The following is a 27,857-nucleotide window of genomic DNA, read 5'->3' on the forward strand; positions in this document are numbered from 1 at the left end:
AGACCACCTATCTTACTAGCCACAACCTCTCTCTTTCTGCAATCTTGTGTTTCTCTTTGCTGTCACTTGGGTATTCTCCCAGCACCTAAAGTTCAGTGCAGGTAAGACCAAACTCCACACCTTCCCTTTTGAATCCTTTCCTCCTAACTTTTCCAATCCAGTCGACAACAGCACTCTCCTCTTTGACTCTGCAATTTTGACATTATCCTCAATTTCCCGCTCTCTTTCTACTCCCACCTTCAGGCTGTTGCTAAATCCTGTTGGCTCATCCTCCAGAATATTTTCCAGATCTTCCCCTTTCTCTCCATCCAAACAGCCACCATTCTGACAAAAGCGTTCATCACATCTCAACTGTATGTCTCCTTACTGATTTCTCTCCCTCCTCTTCTCTCCCATCTCCCGCCTTTACTTCACTCTGTCGCTTGAGTCATCGACACCTCAGAATTTTTCAGTTGGTTATCCTTTCCTCTAGACATCAAACAGAAATTCCTGACCATGGGCTTTAAGGAACTCCTTCATACTATCCACTCTTGTCCTACTCCATCTCAATTTTCACTCCCAGCTCCTCCCCAACTCACCTCACTAAGCGTATTTCTCAATTCTCCCACTTGTGACCCCTGGTCTATGCCTTTTTCCTGCTTGGAACTCCCTCCCGCTTCAGATCTGCCAGAGCTCTTCCTCCTCCTCCTCCTCCTCCTCCTCCTCATCACTGGTATTTATGGCGTGTTTTTACTGTGTGATTAGCCCTGTAGTAAGAGCTTGGTTGAGTACAGTACAGCAGAGTTGATAGAGATGTTGAGCTTACAGTCCTCATAGATAAAGCCCTTCTGCTTTGAGTCCTCTAGACTGGAAGCTCATTGCAGCCAGGGAATGTGTCTGTTATTCATTCATTCAATCACATTTATTGGGCGCTTACTGTGTGCAGAGCACTGTACTAAGCTCTTGGAACGTACAGTTCGGCAACAGATAGAGGCAATCCCTGCCCAACAGTGGGCTCACAGTCTAATATTGTACACTCCCAAGTGCTTAGCACAGTGCTCTGCACTCAGTAAGTGCTCAGGCTCTGTCCCACATGGGGCTTCCAGTCTTAATCCCCATTTTACAGACTTGGCAACTGAGGCAAAGAGAAGGGAAGTGACTTGCCCCAGTTTGGACACAGTCCCTATCCCACAGGGCTCACAGTCTAAGAGGGAGAACAGCTATGCCCATTTTACAGTGGAGGAACTGAGTCACAGAGAACTGAAGTGACTTGCCCAAAGTCACACAGCAGACAAGTGGCAGAGCCCGGATAAGAACCCAGGTCCTTCTGACATCCAGGCTCGTGTTCTCTCTGCTAGGCCACCCTGCTTCTCCCCAAGCACCTAGGATAGGGCTCGGGAACCAGTCAGCACTCAGGACATGCCATTTATTTATTTGACTCATCTCCTCCGTTAAATTGTGAGTAGGGATTGTGTCTCCTACAACTTTGGCACTTGAATTTTTACCCTTTACTAACGCCTCCCTCAGCCTCACGGCACTTACCAACATATCTGTAATTATGTATACTTTTGTCTCTTCCCTTCTAGACTGCAAGCCCGCTGTAGGCAGGGAATGTGTCTATCATGCTGAGAAGCAGCCTGACCTAGTGGATAGAGCACAGGCCTAGGAGTCAGAAGGACCTGGGTTTTAATCCCGGCTCTGCCACTTTTCTGCTGTGTGATCTTGGGCTAGTCACTTCACTACTCTGTGCCTGAGTTCCCTCCATCTGTAAAATGGGGGTTAAGACTGTGAGCCTCCCAAGGGACAGGGACTGTGTCCAAACTGATTAGTTTGTATCTACCCCGGTGCTTAGAACAGTGCTTGACAGATAGCGCTTAACAAACACCATTATTTTTATTATCGTTATTGCCAACCCTGTTATATTATACTTTCCCAAGTGCTTAGTACAGTGTTCTGTACATGGTAAGTGCTCATTAAATCTCTAGACAGCAAGCTCATTGTGGGCAGGGAACCTATCTTGTTGGAGAAGCAGCGTGGCTCAGTGGAAAGAGCACGGGCTTTGGAGTCAGGGCTCATGAGTTCGAATCCCAGCTCTGCCACTTGTCGGCTGTGTGACTGTGGGCGAGTCACTTAACTTCTCTGTGCCTCAGTTCCCTCATCTGTAAAATGGGGATTAAGACTGTGAGCCCCACGTGGGACAACCTGATTCCCCTTTGTCTACCCCAGCGCTTAGAACAGTGCTCGGCACATAGTAAGCGCTTAACAAATACCAACATTATTATTATTAACTCTGTTGTATTGTACTCTCCCAAGGGCTTAGTAAAGTGCTTTGCACACAGTAAACGCTCAATAAATTCATTCAGTCATATTTATTGAGCGCTTCCTGTGTGCAGAGCACTGTACTAACTGCTCGGGAGAGTACGATACAACAGTAAAAAGACACATTCTCTGTCCACAACAAGCTTACAGTCTAGAGGATGGTAATATGTGATTAGGGAGTATATTTATTGTTATATTGTACTCTCCCAAGTGTTAGTACGGTGCTTTGCACACAGTAAGCGCCACGATTGAGTGAATGAAGTGATTGAACTTTTGCTTGGTACAGTGTTCTTTACACAGTAGGTGCTCAATAAATACTCTTGATTTGATGTTGTGTTACTTAGGTTGCTGAATTCCGTGATTAAGATACAACCTCCACTTGTGCTTCTGCTGCATGTCCTGCAGCTAAATGTGGATGACACCAGATACACTTTTATAAGACTCTTTCGTTAGGTCTAAGAATTGCCAAAAAAAAAAGGGGGGCGGGGAGGTGTTGACATAGGGCTTGTTTTGCTACCCGTAGTCCAGGCATCGGAGTCATTCTCACCGAGCCAGTCTCGGTGGCTTTGACTCACCTAGCTCAGAATGCCCGTGGCTGACCGGTCCCTAGCGAGGTGAAGAAATCCCCTTTTGCCGTTTACGTGGGATGAGGTCGCGTGCTTCTCGTGTTCCCGCCGAGCTCTTCGCGGGAGGCTGCATTCTTCAGCCGGTTAGCCTTGAACTGTCCTGTTGGTTTGATACGCCCCAGGTTCCCACTGTCAATACAGACATTGGGTCAGATGACGGTCAGCCAGGCAGTGACTCCAAGGGGGATGCCGCTGCCCAGAGAGGTTGAGTGGTCACTGTTCTGGCAAGGCAGGCAGTTTTTGGGGACACGCTTTCCAGGTCTCCCCCGCTTTCCCCTGTGACCCCATTTGGGACGGACGGAACGTTTCCAAACAGGCAGAGCGTGCTTGCCGAACAGCACTGATGCCTTTTCCACAACCGGGATACCACTCTTCTGGCCACCTGCCTAACAGTACTGATAACTGTGGTTTTGGCTAAGCACTTATTGTGTGCCAGACACTGTACTAAACGCTGGGGCGGATACAAGCAAATCAGGGTAGACACAGGCCCTGTCCCACCTTGGGCTCGCAGTCTTGATCCCCATTTTACAGGTGAGGGAACGGGGGCCCAGAGGAAATGAAGTGACTTGCCCAAGGTCACACCACAGACAAGGGAAGGAAGGGGATTAGAAACTAGGTCCTTCTGACTCCCAGGCCCCGGGCTCTACCCACTAGTATCCTCTATCCACATCTGCTCTCCAGTCAGAGGCAGTTAAAAGCTGTTCAGCCTCCTTAGCCAAGATGCCAGGAGACTGAGGGTGTAGGATCTTCACAGGGTGGAGCTCCCCAGATCCTAGCCTGAATGGGGGATCCTCAGGTCAGACCGTAGCTCAGTGGCAAGAGCCCGTGCTTGGGAGTAAGAGGACATGGATTCTAATCCCGGCTCTGCCATTCGTCAGCTGTGTGACCTTGGGCAAGCCACTTAACTTCTCTGTGCCTCTGTTACCTCTTCTGTAAAATGGGGAAGAGTCTGTCAGTCCCATGTGGGATAACCTTGTGTCTGCCCCAGCATTTAGAACAGTGCTTGGCACATAGGCAGCGCTTAACACGTACCATCATTATTATTAGGAGACCAATGCCATCACCCTTATGTCCCTTTCCAGCTGGGGCCATTCTCCATTCAAAACAGGACTTGCCAGACTCCCTTAACTGTAAAGCAAGTTACTTCTCTGGGTCTCAGTTCCCTCATCTGAGAATTCTGAGAATGGGAATTAATACTGTGAGCCCCATGTGGATCAGGGACTGTGTCCAACCTGATTTACTTGTATATACCTCAGCTCTTAGAACAGTGCTTGACGTATAGTAGGCGTAAATATACAGGTACCGTAATTTAAACAAGCTATCATGATTCTCTAACACTCTTTTAAATCCTGCAGACATGCTCTGAGTGTGAATGGTGTGATTAAGCCTAAAGCTTAATCCTTTTTGCCATAGGGTTTTTGTTTCCCTCATCTAGCAAATGCGTGCATTGGTTGTATTGGGTCGTACTTGTAATCCTGAGGTTGAAATGTCTCCAATTTTTACTTAGGTTTTTTTTTTTTTAACATGTCAAAAGTATCTTAAGCGGAAATCATCTTCAGGTAAACTTTTCCAGAATTTTAAGAGTTAGTAGATTCACTGTTATCGGGTACTCTGAACCTCATCTGTCGTGTAATGATTGACTTCGTAGAGTCCCATACAATACAGTTTTGTTGTGCAGAACGTCCCGATTCTCTGTGGGTGCTGGTTCCCAAGTCTCACTCTTCCCAGATCTCTGACAGGACAGTTTCCAGTGGGGCTTGAAAAGATCCCAGGAAATGATAGCTTTCAAGCCTTTAATATCGTGCTGCGTAAGCCATAGGCTGTCATTCATTCATTCATTCATTCATTCCAGTTGTATTTATTGAGCACTAACTATGTGAAGAGCATTGTACTAAGCGCTTGGAAAGTACAGTTAGGCAACAGATAGAGACAATCCCTACCCAACAGTGGGCTCACAGTCTAGAAGGGGGAGACAGACAACAAAACAAGTAGATAGACATCAATAGCACCAAAATAGAATGATATATATATATATATATATATATATATATACATCATTAGTAAAATAAATAGAATAATAAATACATACAAATATACAGCAATGCTGTGGGGCGGGAAAAGGAGTAGAGCAGAGGGAGAGAGTCGGGGTGATGGGGAGGGGAGGAGGAGCAGAGGAAAAGGGGGACTCAATCTGGGAAGGCCTCCTGGAGGAGTTGAGCTCTCAGAGCTTTGAAGGGGGGAAGAGAGCTAGTTGGGCAGTGAAAACTATTGACTGACTAAGATGCTTGAAGCCGTCCACCTCCTCATATCCACCGCTCCCCCAGTGACTCGTTTCCCCCCCCCATCCCCCCACCCCTTTTACTTGAAACGCAAAATGAGAAACGGACATCTCCGTTCGGGTATAACATTCAGAAAGTCTCAATTTCATACTCATAACTCACAGGCTATCAGCACCGTACATGGAGGTTATCAGTACCAGACACTACGGACAACTGCATTTGAAGAGACTTCTCAGGGGTAATGTTTTTGTAAAACTATCGCGTTAAGGATAAAATATATTCTTCTGAGAGGTTGGTTAGGGTCTTTCAGTGGTGGACGTATGCGTGAGTGTGTACACACAAGCCATTTAGATCGTGAATAAACTTTTGGAGTGGTAGGAGTGGAGTTCTGTGTTTGGGCACAGCTGGTATGTGAGATGATTCAGCATAAAGTACTATACTCGAGGACTGGGGTAGGAGGGGGTGTTGTAACCAGCTCCAGAAAAGAGGTTGCGTTCACTTGGATTTCATAATAGTATAGGTGAAAATCAAGGAAAATGAAGTGTCTTTTCCAGTGCCCGCGTGAAAGCGTTTGCCTCGGTCGATCCAAGTATGTAATGTCCATGGGATTTGAGTGCTTACTATGGGCGGACCGTTATGCTTGGGAGAGGACAACCAACCAGTGTAACAGAAACATTCCCCGCCCATAATGGCAGTCACTCCCGAGGACTGCAACTAATTCAGACTAAAGAGGAGTGAGACCTCTTTAGAGGAATCATAGGAAGAGGTTTCCTCATTCACCTGAGAAGAAAATCATTGTCTTGAGGCATTTTATCTAAAATTCACACCTGTATTTAAAAGTGGCTTATTCAGATTCATCCGGCAGAGGAGTCACTCCGGAATGCAGCGTGCCAGCTTCTAGTAGCTGGGGTGTTTGGGTCCTAAATTCCTAAAACGTTCCCTTTCCCTCTTCAGTCCCTCTCCCTTCCGGCCCCCTCTTCAACTCCCCCATCCTTCCCAGCAGTATCTCTACAGGAGATCTTCTGCCTCCTCTCAGTCTCCTCCTGCTCATATGACCCCTTTCCTTCACGCCATATCAAAACTCTCGCCCCCTCCCTACCTGCCATCTTCAACTGTTCACTGTCTAATGGCTTCTTCCCCACTGCTTTCAAACATGCCCATTTCTCTCCTATCCTAAAAAAAACCCTCCCTTGACCCCATGGCTCACTCCAGTTATCTCCTCATCTCCTTCCTACCATTCCTGTCCAAACTCCTCGAGCGAGTTGTCTACTCCTGCTGTCTCAGATTCCTCTGCTCCAGTCTCCCCTTCACCCCCTCCAATCTGGCTTCCGTTCTCTTACTCCACAGAAACTGCCCTCTGAAAGGTCCCCAGTGATCTCCTTCCCACCAAACCCAGTGGCCTCTACTGCCTCCTGATCCTCTTGGACCCCTCAGCTGCCTTCGGCACTGGACCCTCCCCTTCTCCTGGAAACATTACCCAACCTTGGCTTCACTGACTCAGTCCTCTCCTGGTTCTCCTCTTATCTCTCTGTCCGTTCAGTCTGTCTCCATCACGGGCTCCTCCTTCAAAGTTGGGGAGGGTCCCCAAAGGTTCATTTCCCTGGTCCCTTCTGTTTTCTGTCTACACCCACTCCTTTGGAGAACTCATTCACTCCCATGGCTTCAACTACCACCGCTGTGCGGGTGATACCCAAATCTACATCTCCAGTCTTGATCTCCCTCCCTCTCTGCAATCTTGCATTTCCTCTTGCCTTCAAGACATCTCTACTTGGATGTCCTCCCGTCACCTCAAGCTGAACATGTCCAAAACAAAACTCCTTGTCTTCCCACCCAAACCCTGTCCTTCCCGTGACTTTCCTGTTACTGTAGACGGTATCACCAACCACCCTTCCTGTCTCCCAAGCCCGTAACCTTGGCGTTACTCTAGCCTCTTCTCTCTCATTCAACCCATGTATTCAATCCATAACTAAATCCTGTCAGTCACACCTTCACAACATCGGTAAAATCTGCCCTCTCGTCTCTATCCAAACTGGTAACCACATAAATACGGTCACTCGTAGTATCCCGCCTGGATTGCTGCATCAGCCAGTGTGGCTCAGTGGATCACGGGTTTGGCAGTCAGAGGTCATGGGTTCGAATCCCCGCTCTGCCACTTGTCAGCTGTGTGACTGTGGGCAAGTCACTTCAATTCTCTGTGCCTCAGTTACCTCATCTGTAAAATGGGGATTAAGACTGTGAGCCTCATGCGGGACAACCTGATTCCCCTGCATCTACCCCAGCGCTTAGAACAGTGCTCTGCACACAGAGAGCGCTTAACAAATACCAACATTATTATTATTATTATTATCAGCCTCCTTGCTGACCTCCCAGCCTCCTGCCTCTCCCCATCTCCAGTCCGTATTTCACTCTGCTGCCCAGATCATTTTTCTACAGAAACGCTCAGGACTAGTCACCTGACTCCCCCGCAAAACTCCAGTGGTTTTCCATCTGCCTACGCGTCAAACAAAAGCCCCTCATCATTGGCTTTAAAGCACTCCATCACCTTACCCCCTCCTCCCTCACCTTGCTACTCTCCTGCTACAACCCAGCCCACACACTTCGCCCCTCTGATGCCAACCTAGTCACTTTGCCTCCATCTCATCTATCTCGCCACCGACCCCTTGCCTTGTACTGCCTCTGGCCTGGAGCATCTTCCCTCCTCAAATCCAACACACAACGACTCTTCCCCCCCACTTCAAAGCCTTATGGAAGGCCCATCTCCTCCAAGAGGCCTTCCCTGACTAGGTCCCCCTTTCCTCTTCTCCCTCTCCCTTCTGCCTTGCCCTGACTTGCTCCATTTGTTTTTCCCTCCCCTCCCAGCCCCACAGCACTTACGTACATATGTGCAAATGCACTTACATACATATCCCCTTCCTGCCCCATCACCCCCACTCGCTCCCTTTGCGCTACCCCTTCCCTGCCCCTCAGCACTTGTGTGTGTATATATGTACATATTTATAATTCTATTTATTTTATTGATGTGCATATATCTGTAATTCTATTTATATTGACACTTGTTTACTTGTTTTGATGTCTGTCTCCCCCCTTCTAGACTGTGAGCCCGTTGTGGACACGGATTGTCTCTATCGCTGAATTGTACTTTCCAAGAGCTTAGTACAGTGCTCTGCACACAATAAGCGCTCAATAAATATGATTGAAAGAATGAATCGGTAATTCGTTTCTTTATATTAATGTCCTGTCTCCCCACCTGTAGACTGTAAGCTCTTTGTGGGTAGGGAACGTGTCTGTTTATTGTTGTATTGTACTCACCCAAGCGCTTAGTACAGTGCTGTGCACGCAGAAAATGCTCAATAAATCCAATTGCATGAATGAATAAATGGGAATATGCTGTGCCAAGATGGACAAGGTAGCTAACAGATTATGGTTCTGAAGTAATGGCCTAGGAGAGTGGCACTTGTGGATTGAAGTTGCACTCATCCACGATCTCCTAATGTGATGAGCTGACTTTAACAAACTTTTGGGGGAAAATAGGACAATTAGGGAGGGAATTTCTACTGCGCCCCCTTCCCTCTCCTTGGTCCCTACCCACAGAGACTGTTGTTCATCAGTGGTAGAGAAAGGGGCATGAGGAAGGAGAGCCAGTTGTTGGGGTTTTCCACTCCCATCCACCTCCCTAAATCCCTCTTCTAAAAACAGCTGAATTCTACATTGGGACAGAGAAGAGTTTATTTTCATTTTCTTGGTCCCTTTCAGATGATTCTTGCGGCCCTAAGTGCTATTGTAGACACCGCTCGAAACTTCCAAATGGGTTTTAAAACGTCTCAATTGTTTCGTATTGAATGTATTCCAGGAAAGAAACTGAAAGACACACACACACAAAACCTGGTTTTTAAAATGTTTCTTAATTGCACAGAAGAGAAACTTGAAGTAGTTGCTTATGAGAATAGGGAAGTGAGGAAGCTATCGTCTGTCTCAAGATACAGAACAGCTGTTTGTACAGCAGCCTCAACTGTGTGAGGGAAGATTGCCTCCCTGCTGAACTGCACACTTTACGTCAGCATGATTTGACAGTCTTTATTTTTCTCTGGTTGGTGGGTTATTTTGGAGTGGGGAGATTTCAGCATAGCTCATGATGGTGATGGTATTTATTAAGCACTTACTCTGTTCCAAGCACCGTTCTAAGCGCTAGTGACGGTAGATGGATGGAAGATTCTTTCAGCTCTGTAGCAGTTGGCTGTGTTTCCCTTACCTTGAAATGACTGTCCACATGAAAATGATTCTTATTCTTAGGTCTTGGTTTGGTATGAAGTCAAAGACTGACTAATCTTTCTATCAGTTTATCATTCATTTTAAATTCCTTTGTATCTCTCCTTTAAAACTGATCCAAACGCTGCTCTTGGCCCCATGACAAATTTCACTTGTGCTTGATGAAAGAGAATTGGAAAAGATTAGAGGATGCAGTTTTTTATACTCCATGTATGTACTGGAAAAGAAAACCATTGTACTGCCAAAAATTTGTACCCTTATCTGGCTGCTCCTTCTCTGTGACTGAAGTGATTTACTGCTAGTTTTGGGGAGTTTCACAGAGTACTCAGTTCTGCCGGGAGATATGTTTTCAGTACGTCATTTAGCTAGAGTCGGGTTAGGGAATTAGGGGCCGACCATCTGACTTGGCAAGCCTGATGAAATATAGCGGGCTGCAGTGTTGGAAGAAATTTATGCACCCTTGTGAACCAAGGGGCAGAGTTTGCCCATTAGGACATCGTCATAAGAAGAGTTTTCTTATACGGTGGTTTGGGCAAGAATGCTAGAGAAAAGGGGGAAGTTACCGAATTTAAGGATTTGTGCCTAGGTGCTACTGGGGAGAGGGGGATGGTGAGTAGCTGAGTGCTTAGCTCACTTGGCTTCTCTAGTGCTAACCTTCTCACTGTACCCGACCTTGTCTATCTCACCGCCGACCTCACCCACGTCCTGCTTCTGGCCTGAAACGCCCTCCCTCTTCACATCCGGCAGACGATTGCTCTTCCCCCCAATCCCCACCTTCAAAGCCTTAATGAAGGCCCATCACCTCCAAGAGGCCTTCCCTGACTGAGCCCCCTTCTCCGGTTCTTCCTCTCCCTTCTCCGTCATCCTAACTTGCTCCCTTTATTCATAACCACCCCCCAGCCTCACAGTACTTACGTTCGTATCTGTAACTTTATCTCTATGAATGTCTGTCTCCCCCTCTAGACCGTAAGCTCGTTGTGGGCAGGGAACGTGTCTGTTACATCGCTCAGTTGTGCTCTCACAAGATCTGCACACAGTAACCATTCAGTAAATAGGATCGACTCACGTAGGTGAAGTGAAAGTGCTAAAGTGGCAGTGAAGGGAGGGTATGTGGGTGGGGGAAAATGAGACTGAACAGTGAAGGCCTCCTGGAGATGTAATTCGAGAAGGTCTGTGCTGCTGAGAGGAGCAGGGGTTTGCCAGATGCGAAAGGGGAGTTCCAAGCTGGAGGGAGGACGGGAGCAAGAGGTCAGCGGCAGGAAAAAGCCAGAGTTAAATCCAGTGAATAGGTTGGCTGGGTTTACTCGGTAGTGGCCCCAAAAGCCTTATCAGTCGCCCTCGGTTCTGCCACCACGAAACTAGATCTGTTCTCTGCGGGCTTCTTGGTGCTGGGGACTCCTGACCGTCAGTGGTGTTTATCGAGCACTTAATGTGTGCAGGGCACTGTCCTAAGCACTCGGGCGGGTACAACCAAGCAGTATAATAGATGAGTTCCCTGCCGCCAGTGAGCTTACAGTCTAGTCCGTGGCTTAGTGGATAGAGCACAGGCTAGGGAGTCTGAAGGACTTGGGTTCTAATCCCAGCTCTGCTGCGTGTCCGCTGTGTGAGCTGGGGCAAGTCACTCCACTTGCATGCCTCCCTCATCTGTAAAATGGGGAATGAGACTGTGAGTCCCATGTGGGACAGGGACTGTCCCCAACCTGATTAACTTGTATCTACCCCAGTGCTTAGCACAGTGCTTGACCGGTAGCAAGCGCTTAACTCATGCCATCCTCATTACTATTATCACTGTTACTATCATTAGTCACGATCAGGCATGGGAACAAAACATGCTCCAGGGGGCTCAGCCCATCCAACACACTGGGCAACCGGCTCGTTCTGCCTGTAGCGTAGAAGTCCTTCTTGTAATTCACTTCTGAAGCCCTGTGGCTCAAGTTTCAACGTCCCCCTTTGGTTTTCTTTGTAAATGCATTTGAAGGCCAGCCATTTGACAGCACCATATGCCACCACCTACTGTCGAAGCTGCCATTTGCGGTCGCTCCCTGCCTGGGCCGCTTCTGTGCCAAAGGGCTCCGAAACCAAAGCGTCAGAAGCGGAAGTTAAAATAGATCTCTTTCTTGCACCTGCAGGTAGGTGTTACCTCGAAAGATGTAAATTCCTCAGTTTGCAAATTCTAGGTTTTTCTCCCTATGAGCTAATAGAATCAGTCGGGCTTGAAGGGGGCTGTCAGTCTGGCGTGGACCTTTTACTTATTTCTGTCTATTTTTGGTTCCGGCTTTGATTTTGTAAAGATTGGTAGCCCCATAAGATGACTGCCCGTTGGAGTTTAAGGGAGATGATTGGGTGTTTGGTAATTACTTGATATTCTGGGGTTTGGGATACCTCTCGCCATTCCTTCTGCAAATTTAGTTGAACACGATCCTGGGATTCAGCGGGGTCTCGGAGTGGTCTTCTGCGCCAGGCCCCTGCCTCCGTGCCGGTGAATAAGTAGAACCATCTCAGACCAGTTCTTTCCTTGCCTTGAGAGAGCCTCCCTTAAGAGGCAAGCAGTGAGAAGCTGTGTAGTCAGGGGTTGTGAAGCCGGGATCTGGTAGTCCAGCCAACTGCCTGCTCCTGGCTGGACCCTGATCGTCAGGATCCCCCATTCACCTGGGCCTACATTTTGCTGGTGTTCACTTAAAAATGATATTTTTGAAAGTGACACCAACTCTTCTTTCAGCACTGGTGGCTAAACTTGGTGACCTCAACACTTTTACCTTCTTATAATTTTGTCCTAGTTACCTTATTAATTTTGGGCCATATAATCAATCGTATTCATTCAGTTGTATTTATTGAGCACCTACTGCATGCGAAGCACTGTTCTAAGCGCCTTGGAGAGTACAATAACACTCATGCATTCCTGGCCCCCAACCAATTTACAGTCTAGAGGGGAAGTCTACAAAACTCATTCACACAGAAATTACCCTAGAAAACAAGACAGATTTAGCAGGAGATCGGCACATATTTTCGTTGTGCTGGGAAAACACTGTTACAAGTATTTCGGGAGCATCTCATTAATCAGTCCATCGGTGCCGAATTGTACAGTGCTCTGCACATAGTAAGCGCTCAATAAATACTATTGAATGAATGAATCAGTGGTATTTATTGAATGCTTACGGGGTGCAGAGCACTGTATTAAGGACCTGGGAGAGTACAGTGCAGTTGAACGATTTTTCCTTCTGTAAATTGGAGGACCTTTAGTTTATCCCGGTGCGGGTCCTCCCTGTTGTGGATTAGCTGTGCCCTTCCGACAGCCCCCTAGACTGTAAGCTCGCTTTGGGCAGTGAATGTGTCGGTTTATTGTTGTGTCGTACTCTCCCAAGCGCTCGGTACAGTGCTCTGCACCCAGGAAGCGCTCAGTAAGTACAGTTGACTGACCGACTCACAAGCCCGGGAGGGGGAAGCCTCGGATTTCCAGCCTTTGTGACCAGAGTCCCGATGTGTTCAAGGAGTTTGGGTGATGGCAGCCCTGACCACCCAACTGGAGGGTTTTCAGCTAGGGTGGTCCACCCTGACCAAGATGGTATCTGTTAAGCGCTTGCTATGTGCCAGGCACCGCGCTAAGCACTGGGGTAGATACAGGCTAATCAGGTTGAACACCGTCCCCGTCCCACATCCGTTTGTTCAGTTGTATTTATTGAGCGCTTACTGTGTGCAAAGCACTTTACTAAGCGCTGGGAAAGTACACTTCAGCAATAAAGAGGGACAATCCCTGCCCACAGCGGGCTCCCAGTCTCAAATATGGGGCTCACCTGAATCCCCATGTTCCAGGAGAGGGAACTGAGGCACAGAGAAGCGAAGTAACTTGACCGAGGTCGCACCGCAGACAAGCAGTGGATCTGGGATTCGAACCCGTGATCTTCTGACTCCCAGAACCAAGCGGTTCCCTGCCTTTGCCTCTCAGGTTGAAGGTTGGAGCAGTAGCCAACCTCCCAGAGACCTCCAACCCTCTCCACACGACCCGTTTTCTTTACTTTTCTTTGCCTCTCAGGTTGAAGGTTGGAGCAGTAGCCAACCTCCCAGAGACCTCCAACCCTCTCCACACGACCCGTTTTCTTTACTTTTCGCAACTTAGTCAAATGTTCGCCCATTTGACTGACCTGAAAAACTGACCTGAAAAATGGGACTCCCCTGAACCGCTTGCGTTTTCTCTGTCTCTTTCATCGTCAAAGTAGTTTCCACAGCCTCTAGATAGGGGTTAGAGTATTTAAAAAACAAAAAATCTCTCCAATGGAACCAAAGCTGTGAATGTGATGGAACATTTTTCCTTTAGAATCAAGTTTTTAGTTGGTTAAAATGGCATTATTGTGCCCTCTCCTGGCTCCAGTGTGGTTCTACACTCTCTGTGCCCTGCAAATTGCCTTAAACACTGTACGAAAATGCTAAATACGTCAACTGAATCCCGAGGGATTATTTTTGCAATATTCCTCCCCGATGTGGTGTGTGTGGTGCAGTTTCTCGGTACCTGGGGCTGCAGGAATAGATTTCAAGTTCTGTCTCTACTTTCCTAACACACTAGGACTTTCCTTTTGTCAGTTGCTGTAGTGTAATTTCCCAAGCGCTTAGTACGGTGTTTTGCGCACGGTCCACGCTCAATAAATCCGATCGAATGAATGAATGAACTAACCAAAGAAGTCATTTCGGGCCTCCCTCTGAAATGAGGCAATCGGCCTGTCCTAGGTTAATCACTAATACTTACTGAGCGTTTAGTGAGTGCAGGGTGCTGATTAAGTGCTTAGGAGAGTGCAACCGAACAATATAACAGATTCCTTGCCCACAGTGAGTTTACCGTTTAGAAGGGGAGGTGGATATTACTAGAAATAAATGAATTACAGACATGGCCATAAGTGCCTCGGGCTGGTTGGGGGCCTTAGGGGTGAACAAAGGGTGACATAGAAGGGGTGATAAAGGAGCATTTAGGGAAGACCTCTTGGAGGAGTTATGCCTTCAGTGAGGTTTGGAAGGTGGGGAGAGGAATAGATACGAGAAGGGGGGGCGTTCCAGGCCCGAGGCAGGATGTGGGTGAGAGGGTGGGTGAGAGATGGGAGATCCAGGTACAATGATTAGGCTGGTATCAGAGGAGCTAAGTTCAACAAATACTTTGTCTGCCTTCGGGACCAAGGAGTGACTAATCCTCTGTATAGCTAGCCATCCCAGCAAGGGGCAGAGAGCTTTTGAGATAGATAAGGCCCCAAACAAACAGATAAGCCAATAGAAGCACCTAAAGGCAGTGACATCATTTGTTTGGGGGATAATCTCAGGCAACATTTCTTAAACCCTGGTTTAACCCAGCCTCAGAGAAAGGAAGAAAATCACAGAGACACTGAATCTGGGAAAAGCAGCGTGGCCTAGTGAAAAGAACTGGGGTCTGGGAGTTAGGGGACCTGGCTTCTGATCCTACCTGATTAGCTGCTATCTACTTCAGTGCTTTATATAGTGCCTAGCACATTCTAAGTGCTTAACAGATAGCACTGAAAAAAAAATAGGTTCTTTACCTCGATCAGGGAGTTTGTCACTCTGGGCTTGAATATTAACTCCTATTTTAAGGTCCATGTCATCAATATGTCATATTCAGTCTCCTTGCTAACCTCCCAGCCTCCTGTCCTCCCGACTCCAGTCCATACTTCATTCTGCTGCCCTGTCTTCAGAACACGTCACCCTCCTCTTCAAAAAACTCCAGTGGTTGCCCATCCACCACCGCGTCAAACAAAAACGCCTCACCAGTGGCTTTAAAGCACTCCATCACCTTGCCCCCACCTACTTCACCTCGCTACTCTCCGACTACAACCCAGCCCACACACTTTGCTCCTCTAACCTTCTTCACTGTGCCTCGATCTCGCCTATCTCCCGCCAACCCCTTGCCCCATCCTGCCTCTGGCCTGGAATGCCCTCCCTCAAATTCAACATACAATTACTCATCCTCCCCTCTTCCCCCCAAGCCTTATTATTGAAGGCACATCTCCTCCAAGAGGCCTTCCCAGACTAAGCCCCACCCTTCCTCATCTCCCACGCCTTTTTGCGTCACCCTGACTTGTTCCCTTTGCTCTTCCTGCCTCCCAGCCCCACAGCACTTAAGTACATCTGTAATTTTATTTATTTGTATTCACGTCTGCCTCCCCGCCTCTACACTACAAGCTCATTGTGGGCAGGGATTGTGTCTCTTTATCATTGTATTATTTACTCGCAAGTGCTTAATATGGCAAAGCACAGAATAAGCGCTCAATAAATATGATTAAATGAGTGAGTCAATGAATGAATGAATTCAATCATTGACGGAGGGTTCTGACCTTTATCCTGCTAATTTTCAAGAGAAGGCTTCCTTGATTTAAAAGAAAACTAAACCTTTTTCCCTTCTGGAAATTCCAGGAAGGCTCTTCAAGCCTGACATGGATCTCCTAGTCACCGATCTTCAGCTAGCTGAGGCAAAAAGGCATTTGATGCCTGTTGATTTAAGTTTCTGCTCGATTTGTGTCTAACCAAATTAACTAATGTGGTGTCACCTGGCGAGTTAGTTAGCCTTAATGCCACCAGGTGGTCGAATGGGGTTCTAGATTGTATTCTCTCTGTCTTGGTGTGTCTGGTTTGACTCCTTCCTCAGGCAGTAGAGTTCCAAGAAGACTGACTAGCCCTAGCTGCTTAGGCCTTTTTCTTCAACCAACTGAACACCGTAGAGGGTCCCCTAACTGAGCCCCACGCCTTTAAAATGTTTTTTCTCCCATGGAGAATGGCCAGAAAAAGCAATAACTAAGCGTCACCAGGGGCCAGATCCTGTTTTGTTTGTCGTTCCCCAGCCTCCTTTAGGCGTTAGTGACAGCAGGACTGCAATTAAGGTGAAGGTCCGTACTCCCCTTCCACCACTTCTCTGGGCAATTGAGGGTCAGATGGACTGCCCTGACAAGCCTGTCCATCCATTAAACAGGTACGGCCCGGGAAGCTGTCCCCCCAGCTTCACCCCGACCTAGAGGGTCCACCCGCGGGGCTCAGGACTATAGGAGCGGTCTCCGTGTGATTTCTCTCCCCGGCACCTCCGAGTCTGCCACAGAGGGGCCGCCGTGCCCCGTGAACTGGACACCGGAAAAGGTTGGTATGAGATTGATCTGAAATTCTCTGGCTCTTGTCCAGACCCGCCCCCCCCACTTCAAGGTAACCATTTTTCCTCCCTAGAAGCATAGAAATAATCGCTTTGAATGTTTTCAGGTTGTAGGTGAACGATAAGTTTTCATTCGCTTTTGTGCAGGGCTTTGGGGTACTTGGGAAGCTGGCGATGTTTTGAAACCTTGTCCTATGGGATTTTGAGGACAGGTACTTCTGACACTGTTGAAAACCGTAGTTATCTCACAGAGGTTTCCTCCAGTCTGTACATCCTTAGCTGATGACCGTCTGTGTCAAATTGTAAAGCGATAAGTTTTCATTCGCTTTTGTGCAGGGCTTTGGGGTACTTGGGAAGCTGGCGATGTTTTGAAACCTTGTCCTATGGGACTTTGAGGACAGGTACTTCTGACACTGTTGAAAACCATAGTTATCTCACAGAGGTTTCCTCCAGTCTCTACATCCTTAGCTGATGACCGTCTGTGTCAAATTTTCACAGGATTGCATTCTTGTTTGTGTTGATGTTGGGTCTTTTAGTATTTGACTAGCAGACCTACATTCTGTGTGTGTATGTATGTGTCTTTGTGGTTTGTTTTTTTAAGGTTATTTAAGCACTTACTATGAGCCAGGCACCCTTCTAAGCACTGGGGTAGATACAAAGTCAGGAGATGGGAAACAGTCCATATCCCATAATGGGGCTCCCAGCCTTAATCCCCATTTCACAGATGAGGAAATGGAGCCCCAAAGAAGTGAAGTGACTGGCTCAGGGTCACACAGCAGACAAGGGGCAGAGTCAGGATTAGAAGCCAGATCCTTCTGACCCCCGGGCCCGGACTCTAGCCACTGGGCTGTGCTGCTTCTCTAAGTAACCGATAAGAGTTATCATTTTGCCCAGTGATAGGTGGAAATGGGAGATGGGGCTGGGGAAGAGCAGAGCCCCACTCTGGTGCCCGGTCATGTTTGTCACCAGTTGGCATTGGCAAGAAGTGGCAAAGGGGGACCGCTTCCCCCACCCGGCTTGTGTTCCAGCTGCCGCACCTCTTCCGGGGGTCCCTGCCTCTATCATGGTGTTCTCGAAGCGGAGGCGGGGCTGAGGCAGTGGCCTGTGGGGATGTGGTCGATTGCCTTCCGTGGCGGAAGGGGATGTAGGCCCTGCTGTCGCTCCCTAACCTCCTCTAGTCTGAAAGGACTAACCCCGTTTTCACCACCTGTCTGCTGTGTGAACTTGGACAAGTCATTTCACTTCTCTGTGCCTCAGTTTCCTCATCTGGAACATGGGGATTAACTACCTCTTGACCCTCCTGCTTGAACTGTGAGCCCCGTATGGGACTGGGACTCTCCAACCTGATGACTCCGCCACTGCTGTGTGACTTTGGGCAAGTCATTTAATGTCTCTCTGCTTCAGTTACCTCATCTGGAAAATGGGTATTAAAACTGTGAGCCCCGTGTGGGACAACCTGATTACCTTGTATCTCCCAGCTCTTAGAACAGTGCATGGCACATAGGAAGCGCTTAACTAATGCCAAATTAGTATTATTATCCCGGTGCTTATGGTGCAGTGCTTGGCACAGAGTAAGCACTTAACCAGTATCATTAAAAAAAAGACGGGGATTTCACTCACCTGGCCCAATCTGTGGGAAAAGCCAACACAGTCTAATGCTCTACATACTAGGTGCACCCGCACAGCCACTCCGCCCTTCCCCATTTTTCTGTTTAATGATTTTTTTTTTTGAGTAAAAAGTACAACATGATTTCTGACCCTTCGCTTGATGTGGTCAGAGTATTTATTCCAAAGAGAGCTTTATCCCAAAGCCGAGGGGGAAGATAATATCCCTCAGAGAAAGAGAGAAGATAAAGAGGCATAGGAGTCCAGGACAGATTTCGGGAGCTGTGTGCCCAGTTGATAGATGATGTGCAGCAAGGAATCAGCAAGAAAAGAACCAAGACAAGGCCATTCGGTTGGGGGCTAGGTTATCATGCCAAGTTCCCAACAGGGGTATGTATTGAGTACCTACTGAATGCCAGGTACCACACTAATTAATAACCTCCATCCTAAGTGTCGTTTCAATGTGGAAAGAGCGGGTGCCAATGTTAAAGAGGAGCTACCTTCCTAACATAAACGGAATGAGAAGCCTTACTAACTTTTCTCCGGGCAAGGCATTCAAAAGGAATAAAAGAGATGTGATACCCGGCCAGAGTTCGAAAGGGGACTCTGCCACTTTGAAAAGACTCTCCAGAATCATTTCGCGTGTCTACTAGAAAATATTTTAATTGGAGATAGAATTTTTGAAGTGTGAGGAATAAATTCAAACCGATGTAATACTACTAAGATTCACATGGGGGGAAAAAATCCAAACTCTATCATCCACCCAAACAGATCATTGAACGGTACCCTTCGGGCATTTGGGATTCACCCCATCTTCTGCTCTGCAGTGCTTTGTGAATAAATTATTCATTTATGTTAATGTCCTTCAGTCTAGAGGGGGCAGGGAATGAGTCTGCCAGCTGTGTTGTATTGTACTCTTCCAAATGCTGAGTAATGCAGTAAGCTTTCAATAAATACCATCGATTGATCCATCCCAATCCTCTTCAATCTCGCAGCTGCCTTGGACCCTGCAGACCAACCCCTTCTCCTAGAAACGTGATCCCACCATGGCTTCCCTGTCTCTGTCCTCTCTTGGTTCTCCTCTTATCTCTCTGGCCATTTCTTCTCGGTCTCCTTTGTGGATTCCTCCTCCCTCCCACTCCCTACCTGTGGGGGTCCCTCAAGGTTCAGTTCTGGGTCCCCTTCTGTTCTCCTTCTACACCCACTCCCTTGGAGAGCTCATTTGCTCCTGTGGCTTCAACTACTATCTCTATGTAGATGATGCCCAAATCTACATCTCCTGCCCTAATCCCTCTCCCTCTCTGCAGTCTTGCGTTTCTCTCTTGCTTTCAAGACATCTCTACTTGGATGTCCTCCCGTCACCTCAAACTTAACACATCCAAAACAGAGCTTCTTATCTTCCCGCCCAAACCCTGTCCTCCCCTTGACTTTCCCATCACTGTAGGCGGCATCACCATCTTTCCTGTATCACAAGCCCGTAACCTTGGCGTTATCCTTGACTCTGCTTTGTCATTCAGCCCACATATTCAGACAGTCACCAAATCCTGATGGTCCCACCTTTACAACATCGCTAAAATCCACCCAGACTGCTGCCACGTTAATACAATCACCATCCTACCCCTCCTGGATTACTGCATCAGCCTCCTTGCTCACCTCCCAACCTCCTGTCTCTCCCCCATCCAGTCCATACTTCACTCTGCTGCCCGGATCATTTTTCTACAAACACATTCAAAAATGTCACCCTCAAAAAACTCCAGTGGTTGCCCATCCACCTCTACATCAAATAGAAACTCCTCACCATTGGCTTTAAAGCTTTCCATCACCCTGTTCCCTCCTACGTCACCTTGTTTCTCTTCTACAACCCAGCCCACACACTTTGTTCCTCTAGAGCTAATCTCCTCACTGTGCCTCCATCTTGCCTGTCTCGCCACTGACCCCTCGCCCACATCCTACCTCTGGCCTGGAACACCCTCCGTCCTCAAATCCGAGAGAAAATAACTCCCCTCCGCCCCCCCCCCTTTTCAAAACCTTACTGAAGGCACATCTCTTTGAAGAGGCCTTCCCAGACTAAACCCCACTTTTCTTCATCTCCCACTCCCTTCTGGGTCGCCCTGACTTGCTCCCTTTGCTCTCCCCCCCCCCAGGCCTTAGCTCTTATCTGTAATTTTCTTCATTTGTATTGATGTCTGTCTCCACCCCTCTCCCTCCCCACCCCAGACTGTAAACTCGCTGTGGGCAAGGAATGTCACTGTTTATTGTTGTATTGTACTCTCCCAAGCGCTTACTACAGCGTTCTGCACACAGAAAGCGCTTAATACGATTGAATGAATGAAGGACCCACCCTCACTTCCCCGGCCTTCCTTTAGGAGATTTGGGCTTACTTATGGGGAACCAGCTTTGCACAACTAGATGAAGAGACCCTTCACCCAAACCAGCACTAGGAGAAGGAGAGAAATCTTTCACCCTACCAAGGGAACTCAAAGAAGTGGGGTGAGGTGGTTGAAGGTGGTGTGGGGAGGGGGAGGTGGTACTCTACTCTTTCCAGGATCCTCCCTTACTGGTTCAAGAGGTCAAAGTCAGTTTCTTTGCTTCCTGGGAAATGCAATAATAGAAAAAATAATAATTGTATCTGTTAAGAAGAAGAATGATGATGGTATTTAAGTACTTTAAGTGCTTACTGTATTCCAAGGCACAGTACTAAGTGCTGGGGTGGATGCAAGCAAATTGGGTTGGGCACAGTTCCTGTCCCAGATGGGATTCGAGGTCTTCATCCTCATTTTACACATGAGGTAGCTGAAGGCACAGAGATGTTAAGTGATTTGTCCAAGGTCCCACAGCACATTTTCTGCAGTTCTTTTGGCAACTGTCACCAGGACCTTTTGGAAAATTTGAACATAAATTTAGCCCAGATTAGCAGCTAGACTTGTAGTTCTTCAAGGAGGGAGTGAAAAGGGAAAGTTTAAAGAATGAAGGGATTTGGTGAGGGGAGATTCTCCCTGTTTCCTCAAACATTTAATAAAACATGACCGGATGATTGAACATGTGGAAAAGCTTAAAAAGTGCCCCAGTTGGTTATTTGGTGGGAAGTTGAGAGCAAACTGTCAAGTAAATTGTTTGTAAAGAAAGGAGACAAGGTATACTTTAGCTAAATAGATATATCTCTCTCTATATATCTATATATGTATACTACTCTGTTTCTCTGACCACCATGAGATTACAGCACAAGAAGCCTTTATGGAATGATCTGTGTGTAAGTAGGTTCTAATCGAAAAGGCGAAAACTACATTTTGGTCTATAGATCGATCCATGGAATTGGTCTGTTTTGCCTGCGCTTTTTGAATGGCATTTAATTGAATCTTGGGCTGGTCCCAAGAATAATTGTTGGACCCAAGCATTGAAATGTTTACATTTAATCAAAAACAAAACCAGCACTGAGTGGACAAGGGCAAGTCATTCGAAAATGGCCAAGCGGGTGTTGCCTAATGGCTGGGCAGATGAATATCTGGGGCAGTAGCGTGATATAAGAAAAGTGACGAATGGTCTTCCCTGTGTCATGAGGCTGGCGGATAACCATGTATTGTGAGGCACCAGTAGCCATTATGATTTTTAGCCCATATTGGTGCAAATGGGAGACAAGCCCTTGAGTTCCTTCAAAGGAGCCCAGGGAGGGTGGTGAGAGTCTTGTGACAGAGTCTGAGGGAGTAATTTTTTAAAATTTGTCTCTCGCCAGCAGGTTTCTGATGGAAGCTTTGTTTGGTGACCAAAGTGTTTGTTCAGCCTTAGGCTCTTATTAAAAGACTTTTCTGTAAATAAACGCGATAGAACAGTTACTGGTGTTTTGGACTCTTCAGTCTACTCAAGGGGCAGAGATACCATGTAATCTGGACCCTACATAATTACTTGCTTCTCCCTTCTGCCAGTCATGCTTTGTTTGGTATTTAAGTGTGGACTAATCTGCAATTATCCTCCCACTCTCTTGGAGAAGGGCAGGGTGTAGGCATCATTTCAGCATTTTTTTTTTCTGTTTGTGTGTTGTGTTTTTTTAATAAGTAAGAGGAGAAGAGTTGAGGGTTGTTTGGCCGTAAATCAAACGTGCCAACGAGCCATTTGCATCGTGGCAGGAAAATGACGTATCAGAAAGGCCTTCCGCCCACCGACCACAGCCGACACAGTAGTTGATGACTTCGGTAGTCCTTGCCCTACCGTCTGGCTGCTTTCCTTTTTTTATGATATTTGTTAAGCACATACTATGTGCCAGGCACTGTGCTAAATGCTGGGTAGATACAAGCTTATCAGGTTAGACACAGTCCCCATCCCACGTGGGGCTCACAGTCTTAATCCCCATTTGACCGATGAGGTAACGGGCATGGAGAAGTGAAGAGACTTGCCCAGAGTCACACAGCCGACACATGGCGGAGGTGGGATTAATACCCGGGACTTTCTGACTCTCAGGCCTGTGCTCTATCCATTGGGCCATGCTGCTTCTCACCCGGGGTTTGTTTTCCCGCTTTGGTCTTGTTCAACGTACACAAAGTTCGTAAGGTGACGATTATGCTTTGAAGCTTCCCTGGTCCAGAAATTACCTGAAGGACAAATGTGTCTACTGTTGTGTTGTACTTTCCCAAGCGTTTAATACAGTCCTTGGTACACAGTAAGCGCTCAATAAATGAGATTGAATGAAGGAGTATTCAGGAAAATGTTTTGTAGGGTTACCACTGGGCCAAGAAGAGAATAATGCTGAAGGGGAAAGGCTGATTTCAAAAGAATATGTGAAAGTGGGAGAAGGGGATGTATCCTGGCAGCACAGCGAAGGTGAAATGGCCAGTCCATTTCGTGGACGGCTGATTTTCGTACCATGGGGCAGAGATTGCAGAGGACCAAATAAACCAAACAGAAACAATTAATTACTCGGCGTGGCATGTTATGCCGTTGAAAACCAGGACTGCATCCCTGTCCTGCCTGGGGGGCGTCAGACCCTCCGCAACCCTCTGGGACATGCAACCTGCAAATTCCAGAATCCTCAGGCACCTTAGGGCTAAGCCTGTTTCAGGTCACATGGGGAAGTACAGTTTTTTAAAGCAGCAAAAGGATCTTGAGCTCACTGGTCTGATCTGAACAATCCCAATTCTGTGTGGTGTATTTTCCTAAAGTTGCCTCCAAAAATCTGATCTTTGCAGATCAATTGTTACTCTACAATCCAAGGGACTCTAAGATCATAGAAATTCATCCAGTTTTCAACGGACCAGGTTTAAGGATTGAGATCTGCCCTTATTTGGAGGATGAGAGGATAAGGTTGGGAGTTAGATTTGTGTTTTTTTTACTTACCACAGAGGTTCTGTGCTATAAATGTTGTGAAATGTGAAGGTGGGTCTGTCTGAATGGTCTAATGGGGTCCCTTTTTAATTTTTTTCCCCAGATTTGCAGAAGAGGAACATGGCCCAAGAAACTAACCATAGCCAAGTGCCTATGCTCTGTTCTACTGGCTGCGGGTTCTATGGAAATCCTCGGACGAATGGCATGTGTTCAGTGTGCTACAAAGAACACCTCCAAAGACAGAATAGCAGTAATGGTAGAATTAGCCCACCTGGTAAGTCCTTCCTTGTTTGCGCTTGAAGCATCTAGGTGAGGAAGATTATAAAAAGCCTCTCCTTCTCCCTGGAAGATGTCCAAATAGCAGTGGCCTGAACTCGACAGATAACAACCGGGTGGGGAAGGAATGTGGGTGTGTTGGGAAGGTAGAGAGACTGGGGAATCCCTGGCAGGTGGAGGCCAACTTGGGGATGTCGCAGAAGAAAGCCCGGTGGGATTTTGGCATTGAGTCTTCAGGAAGAAGGAACAGAAATGGGTGGGGGGGCACCAGTGGGAGTTTGTGGGATTTTCATGCTGCGAGGAATGCTGGGCTTAGAGGGCTGGGAGGTTCAGAGCTCAAACCAGAGAGAAGGGGAATATATCCACGGCTGAGCTTGTGGCTTGAGACGAGAAATGGGTGTCAGTGTCTGGCCCAACACAGAAAAGGCACCCAGGGAGCTGAGTGTGGCATTCATTCATGCAATCGTATTTATTGAGCACTTCTGAACACTTACACTTTCCTAAGCTCTTGGAATGTACAGTTTGGCAACAGATAGAGACAATCCCTGCCCAACAACGGACTCACAGTCTAAAAAGGGGGACAGCAAAACAAAAGTAGTCAGGCATCAATACCATCAAAATAGATAAATAAAATCATAGATATATCCACATCATTAATAAAATAGAATAATAAATAATATATCCAAATATGCACAAGTGCTGTGGGGAGGGGAATGGGGTAGAGCAGAGGGAGGGAGTAGGGGGAATGGGGAGGGGAGGAGGGAGAGGAAGGGGGCAGCGTCCCCCCAGGAGGACCAGAGCGGGCGATGGCTGGAGGAAATGAATGGCAAGGAGCTCGTTGTCCCGGTCATTCATTCGGTCATATTTATTGAGCGCTTACTGTGCGCCAAGCATTTGGGAGAGATCAGTATAGCAATAAACAGACACATTCCCTGCCCGCAACAAGCTTACAGTCTAGAGTCAGGCCCAATCTACAGTCCCAATCAGGTTCCAGCCCTGACAGAGCAGGGGAGGATGCTTGACCCAAACCTTCCCCAGATTCGGCTTAGCCCGAGGAGGAGACACCCTGAAGGGCATTTTCTCCCCGCCTCTGTCCCAGGTTGTTTTGGAAGGGCAGATGAAGAGGTTCATCTCGCCCTTACATTCCAGTTTCTGCCCCCAGGTATTGGAAGAGCTTCGGCATGGCTTGGCGTTCTCCCAAGCAGCCCTCGAGCAGTGTTTCCATGAGGCAGTGTCAGCACCTTCCCCGTGTGGCAATTCATTCATTCGGTTGTATTTATTGAGCACCTCTTGCGTGCAGAACACTAGCCTCAGCGCTTGGAAAGCACCATTCAGCAACAGAGACAATCTCTACCCCACAACGAGCTGACAGTCTAGAAGGGGATAATGATAATTGAGGTATTTAAGCGCTTACTGTGTGCCAGTCACTGTACTAAGCATTGGGGTGGTTACAAGCAAATGGGGTTGGGCACAGTCATTGTCCCACGTGGGGCTCCCGGTCTCAATCCCCATTTTACAGACGAGAGAACTGAGGCTCAGAGAAGTGAAGTGACTTGCTTGAGGTCTCACAACAGATGAGAGGCGGAGCGGGATTAGAACCCACGACCTTCTGGGTCCCGGGCCCATGCTCTATCCACTGTACCAGGCAATTGTCACCTCATGGAAAACAACAGTCTGAGGAGGGCTTGGATTTTGCCTGCCGGTGCCAGATGTCACAGAAGAGAAAGGAGTTTCCCTGTGCTAACCTGGGTGGCTGGAGGGGTCCATTTTCTCGTCGGCTGTCATTCCAAATGGACTTTGGGTTTGGGACAGTGAGCTCGTTCAGGGCAGGGAATATGTCTGTCTTTTGTTATATTGAAGTCTTCCAAGCGCTTTAAGTACAATGCTTTGCACACAGTAAGTGCTCAATAAATACGAATGAATGAATGACTTGGTCTTAGGGTGGAGAAAGAAAGTGGGATGGAAAGATGCGTTCTTGTTTGGGACCCAGTGTGGATTAAAGGTGGGGAAGCATGGCAGGTGAGCCTGAATTTGGGTAGGGATTGTCTCTATCTGTTGTCTCTATCTGTTCCAAACGGTCAGTACGGTGCTTTGCACACAGTAAGTGCTCAATAAATATGACTGAATGAATGAATCCTGTTAGGCTGTGGTAGACATCCAGAGAACTGTTTCCCCTGCTCTAGACTGAGCTCACTGTGGATAGGGATTATCACTCTTTATTGTTGTATTGTATTTTCCCAAGTGCTTAGTACAGTGCTCTGTGCACAGTAAGCGCTTAATAAATACGACTGATGAACGAATGGACTCCCAGCTGACAGGAAGGGGAGCAGAAAGACCAAGAGGCAGCTGCAGATCTAAAATGAAGGGCCCATTTCCCGGAGAGCCTCCCAAGCCAGGCACCGCCTCCAGGAAGCAGCCATGTTTAGCAGTATGTTTAGTGTCAGGGCACCAGACAGGGACAGAGGGGAGGGATACCTGCTCGGCCTCACATCTAGTGGATTGAGCCCATACCTGAGTCGGAAGACTTCCCATCTCGCCTCCGCCACTTGTCAGCTGTGTGACCTTGGGCAAGTCGCTAAATGCTCTGGGCCTCAGTTGCCTCGTCTGTAAAATGGGGATTGAGACTGTGAACCCCCTGTGGGACAGGGACTATGTCCAACCCCATTTGCTTGTTTCCACCCTAGCGCTTAGTACAGTGCCTGGCACCTAGTAAGCGCTTAACAAATGCCATCATTATTATTATGTCTCTTATTCCTTCCTGCTGCTGCTTCTGCCTCCAGCAGGTAAAAGCACCTGAGTTTAGGTGCGGGAGCTCTGAGTGGGCGAGAGGAATGGCTTTGGAAGATGTGACCGTGCCCAGTTTATTTTGGGGGTCCCCCTTATCAGGGACCGGCATTTCATGCTCCCCCATGGGAGCTCTGCCCACTCACCAGCACCATTTCTATTTATACTATTTAAGGAACGTTAGGCGGCTGCTGATTTTACAAAGAGTGTTGTGGTTTTTTTTGAAGCGGGGGCTGGCACACGAATATTGGCCCACAGGAAAGAGTTGATCACGCCTGGTTTTTGGAGGCGTCGCTCTCCCGGGGCAGTGCTCTGCCCTTGCGAAGCTAATTAAGGTCACATCTTCTCCTCGAGGCCTTCCCTGGTGAAATTCTCTTTTTTCCAGCTCCTTGTCCCTTCTGGGTAAAGGATCTGTGATCTTTGGACATTTGATATTGGCCCCACCTCAAACCCACAACCCTTATGTACATACCTTTAAATGACATATTATCAATTATTCATATGAATGGCTGTCTCCCCCTCTGGACCGTGAGCTCATTACGGGCAGGGAACGTGTCGGCTAATTCTGTTGTATTCATGCATTCCTTCATTCAGTCGTATTTATTGAGCAGTTCCTGTGCACAGAGCACTGTATTAAGTGCTTGGGAGAGGACAACACAGCAATAACCAGACACGTTACCTGCCCGCAACGAGATTACAGTCTAGAGATGGAGAGTATTGTGCTCACCCAAGTGCTTAGTACAGTGTTCTGCACATAGTAAGCGCTCAGTAAATACCATTGATCGATTACAAGAGATGCTGTGCAAACTGACGAGGCCAGATCTCCAGGTGCTCTTTAGGGCGTCCAGGGACTCACCTCACCCCAAGATGCAGTTCCCTAGGTGGGTAACGGCCGACTGTGGGTGAAACACTCCTTCCCCTGGGTGTTTGGAGGCGTGGGTAACCAGCATAACCCATTGCTCTGCCCAGATGTGCCAGGTCGCCCCTCAGTCCGCCTGGTCAGCTCTGTTCCCCCTGTCTCTGGTCCTGCCTGCACAGTGATCTCTGTGGCCCATGAGAAGCAGCGTGGCTCAGTGGTTAGAGCATGGGCCTGGGAGTCAAAAGAATCTAGGTTCTAATCCCAGCTCCACCACTCATCCGCTGGGTGGTCTTGGGCCAGTCACTTCACTTGTCCATGCCTCAGTTTCTTCATCTGGAAAATGGGAATTAATAATAACAATAATAATGATGTTATTTGTTCAGTGCTTACTATGGGCCCAGCACTATTCTAAGCGCAGGGGT

General features: G+C 47.7%; 1 protein-coding gene across 10 annotated transcripts in view; it reads left to right on the forward strand.

Annotated features, from left to right (window-relative positions):
- Positions 1–27,857, forward strand: part of ZFAND6 (zinc finger AN1-type containing 6) — an 86,921-nt gene that overhangs the window by 43,749 nt on the left and 15,315 nt on the right. For 6 of the 10 annotated variants that reach the window (XM_029065543.2, XM_029065551.2, XM_029065550.2 and 3 more), the window contains one exon: positions 23,620–23,790. In XM_029065543.2, the coding sequence (XP_028921376.1) occupies positions 23,637–23,790 (154 nt within the window). In that variant the 5' untranslated portion in view covers positions 23,620–23,636. Of the gene's footprint in view, positions 1–16,427; positions 16,589–23,619; positions 23,791–27,857 lie in introns of all 10 variants that reach the window. The other 4 variants (XM_029065546.2, XM_029065549.2, XM_039912289.1 and 1 more) reach the window with 1 other exon arrangement.

The sequence above is a fragment of the Ornithorhynchus anatinus genome, chromosome 5 (genome assembly GCF_004115215.2).
Source record: "Ornithorhynchus anatinus isolate Pmale09 chromosome 5, mOrnAna1.pri.v4, whole genome shotgun sequence".
Taxonomy (NCBI): domain Eukaryota; kingdom Metazoa; phylum Chordata; class Mammalia; order Monotremata; family Ornithorhynchidae; genus Ornithorhynchus; species Ornithorhynchus anatinus.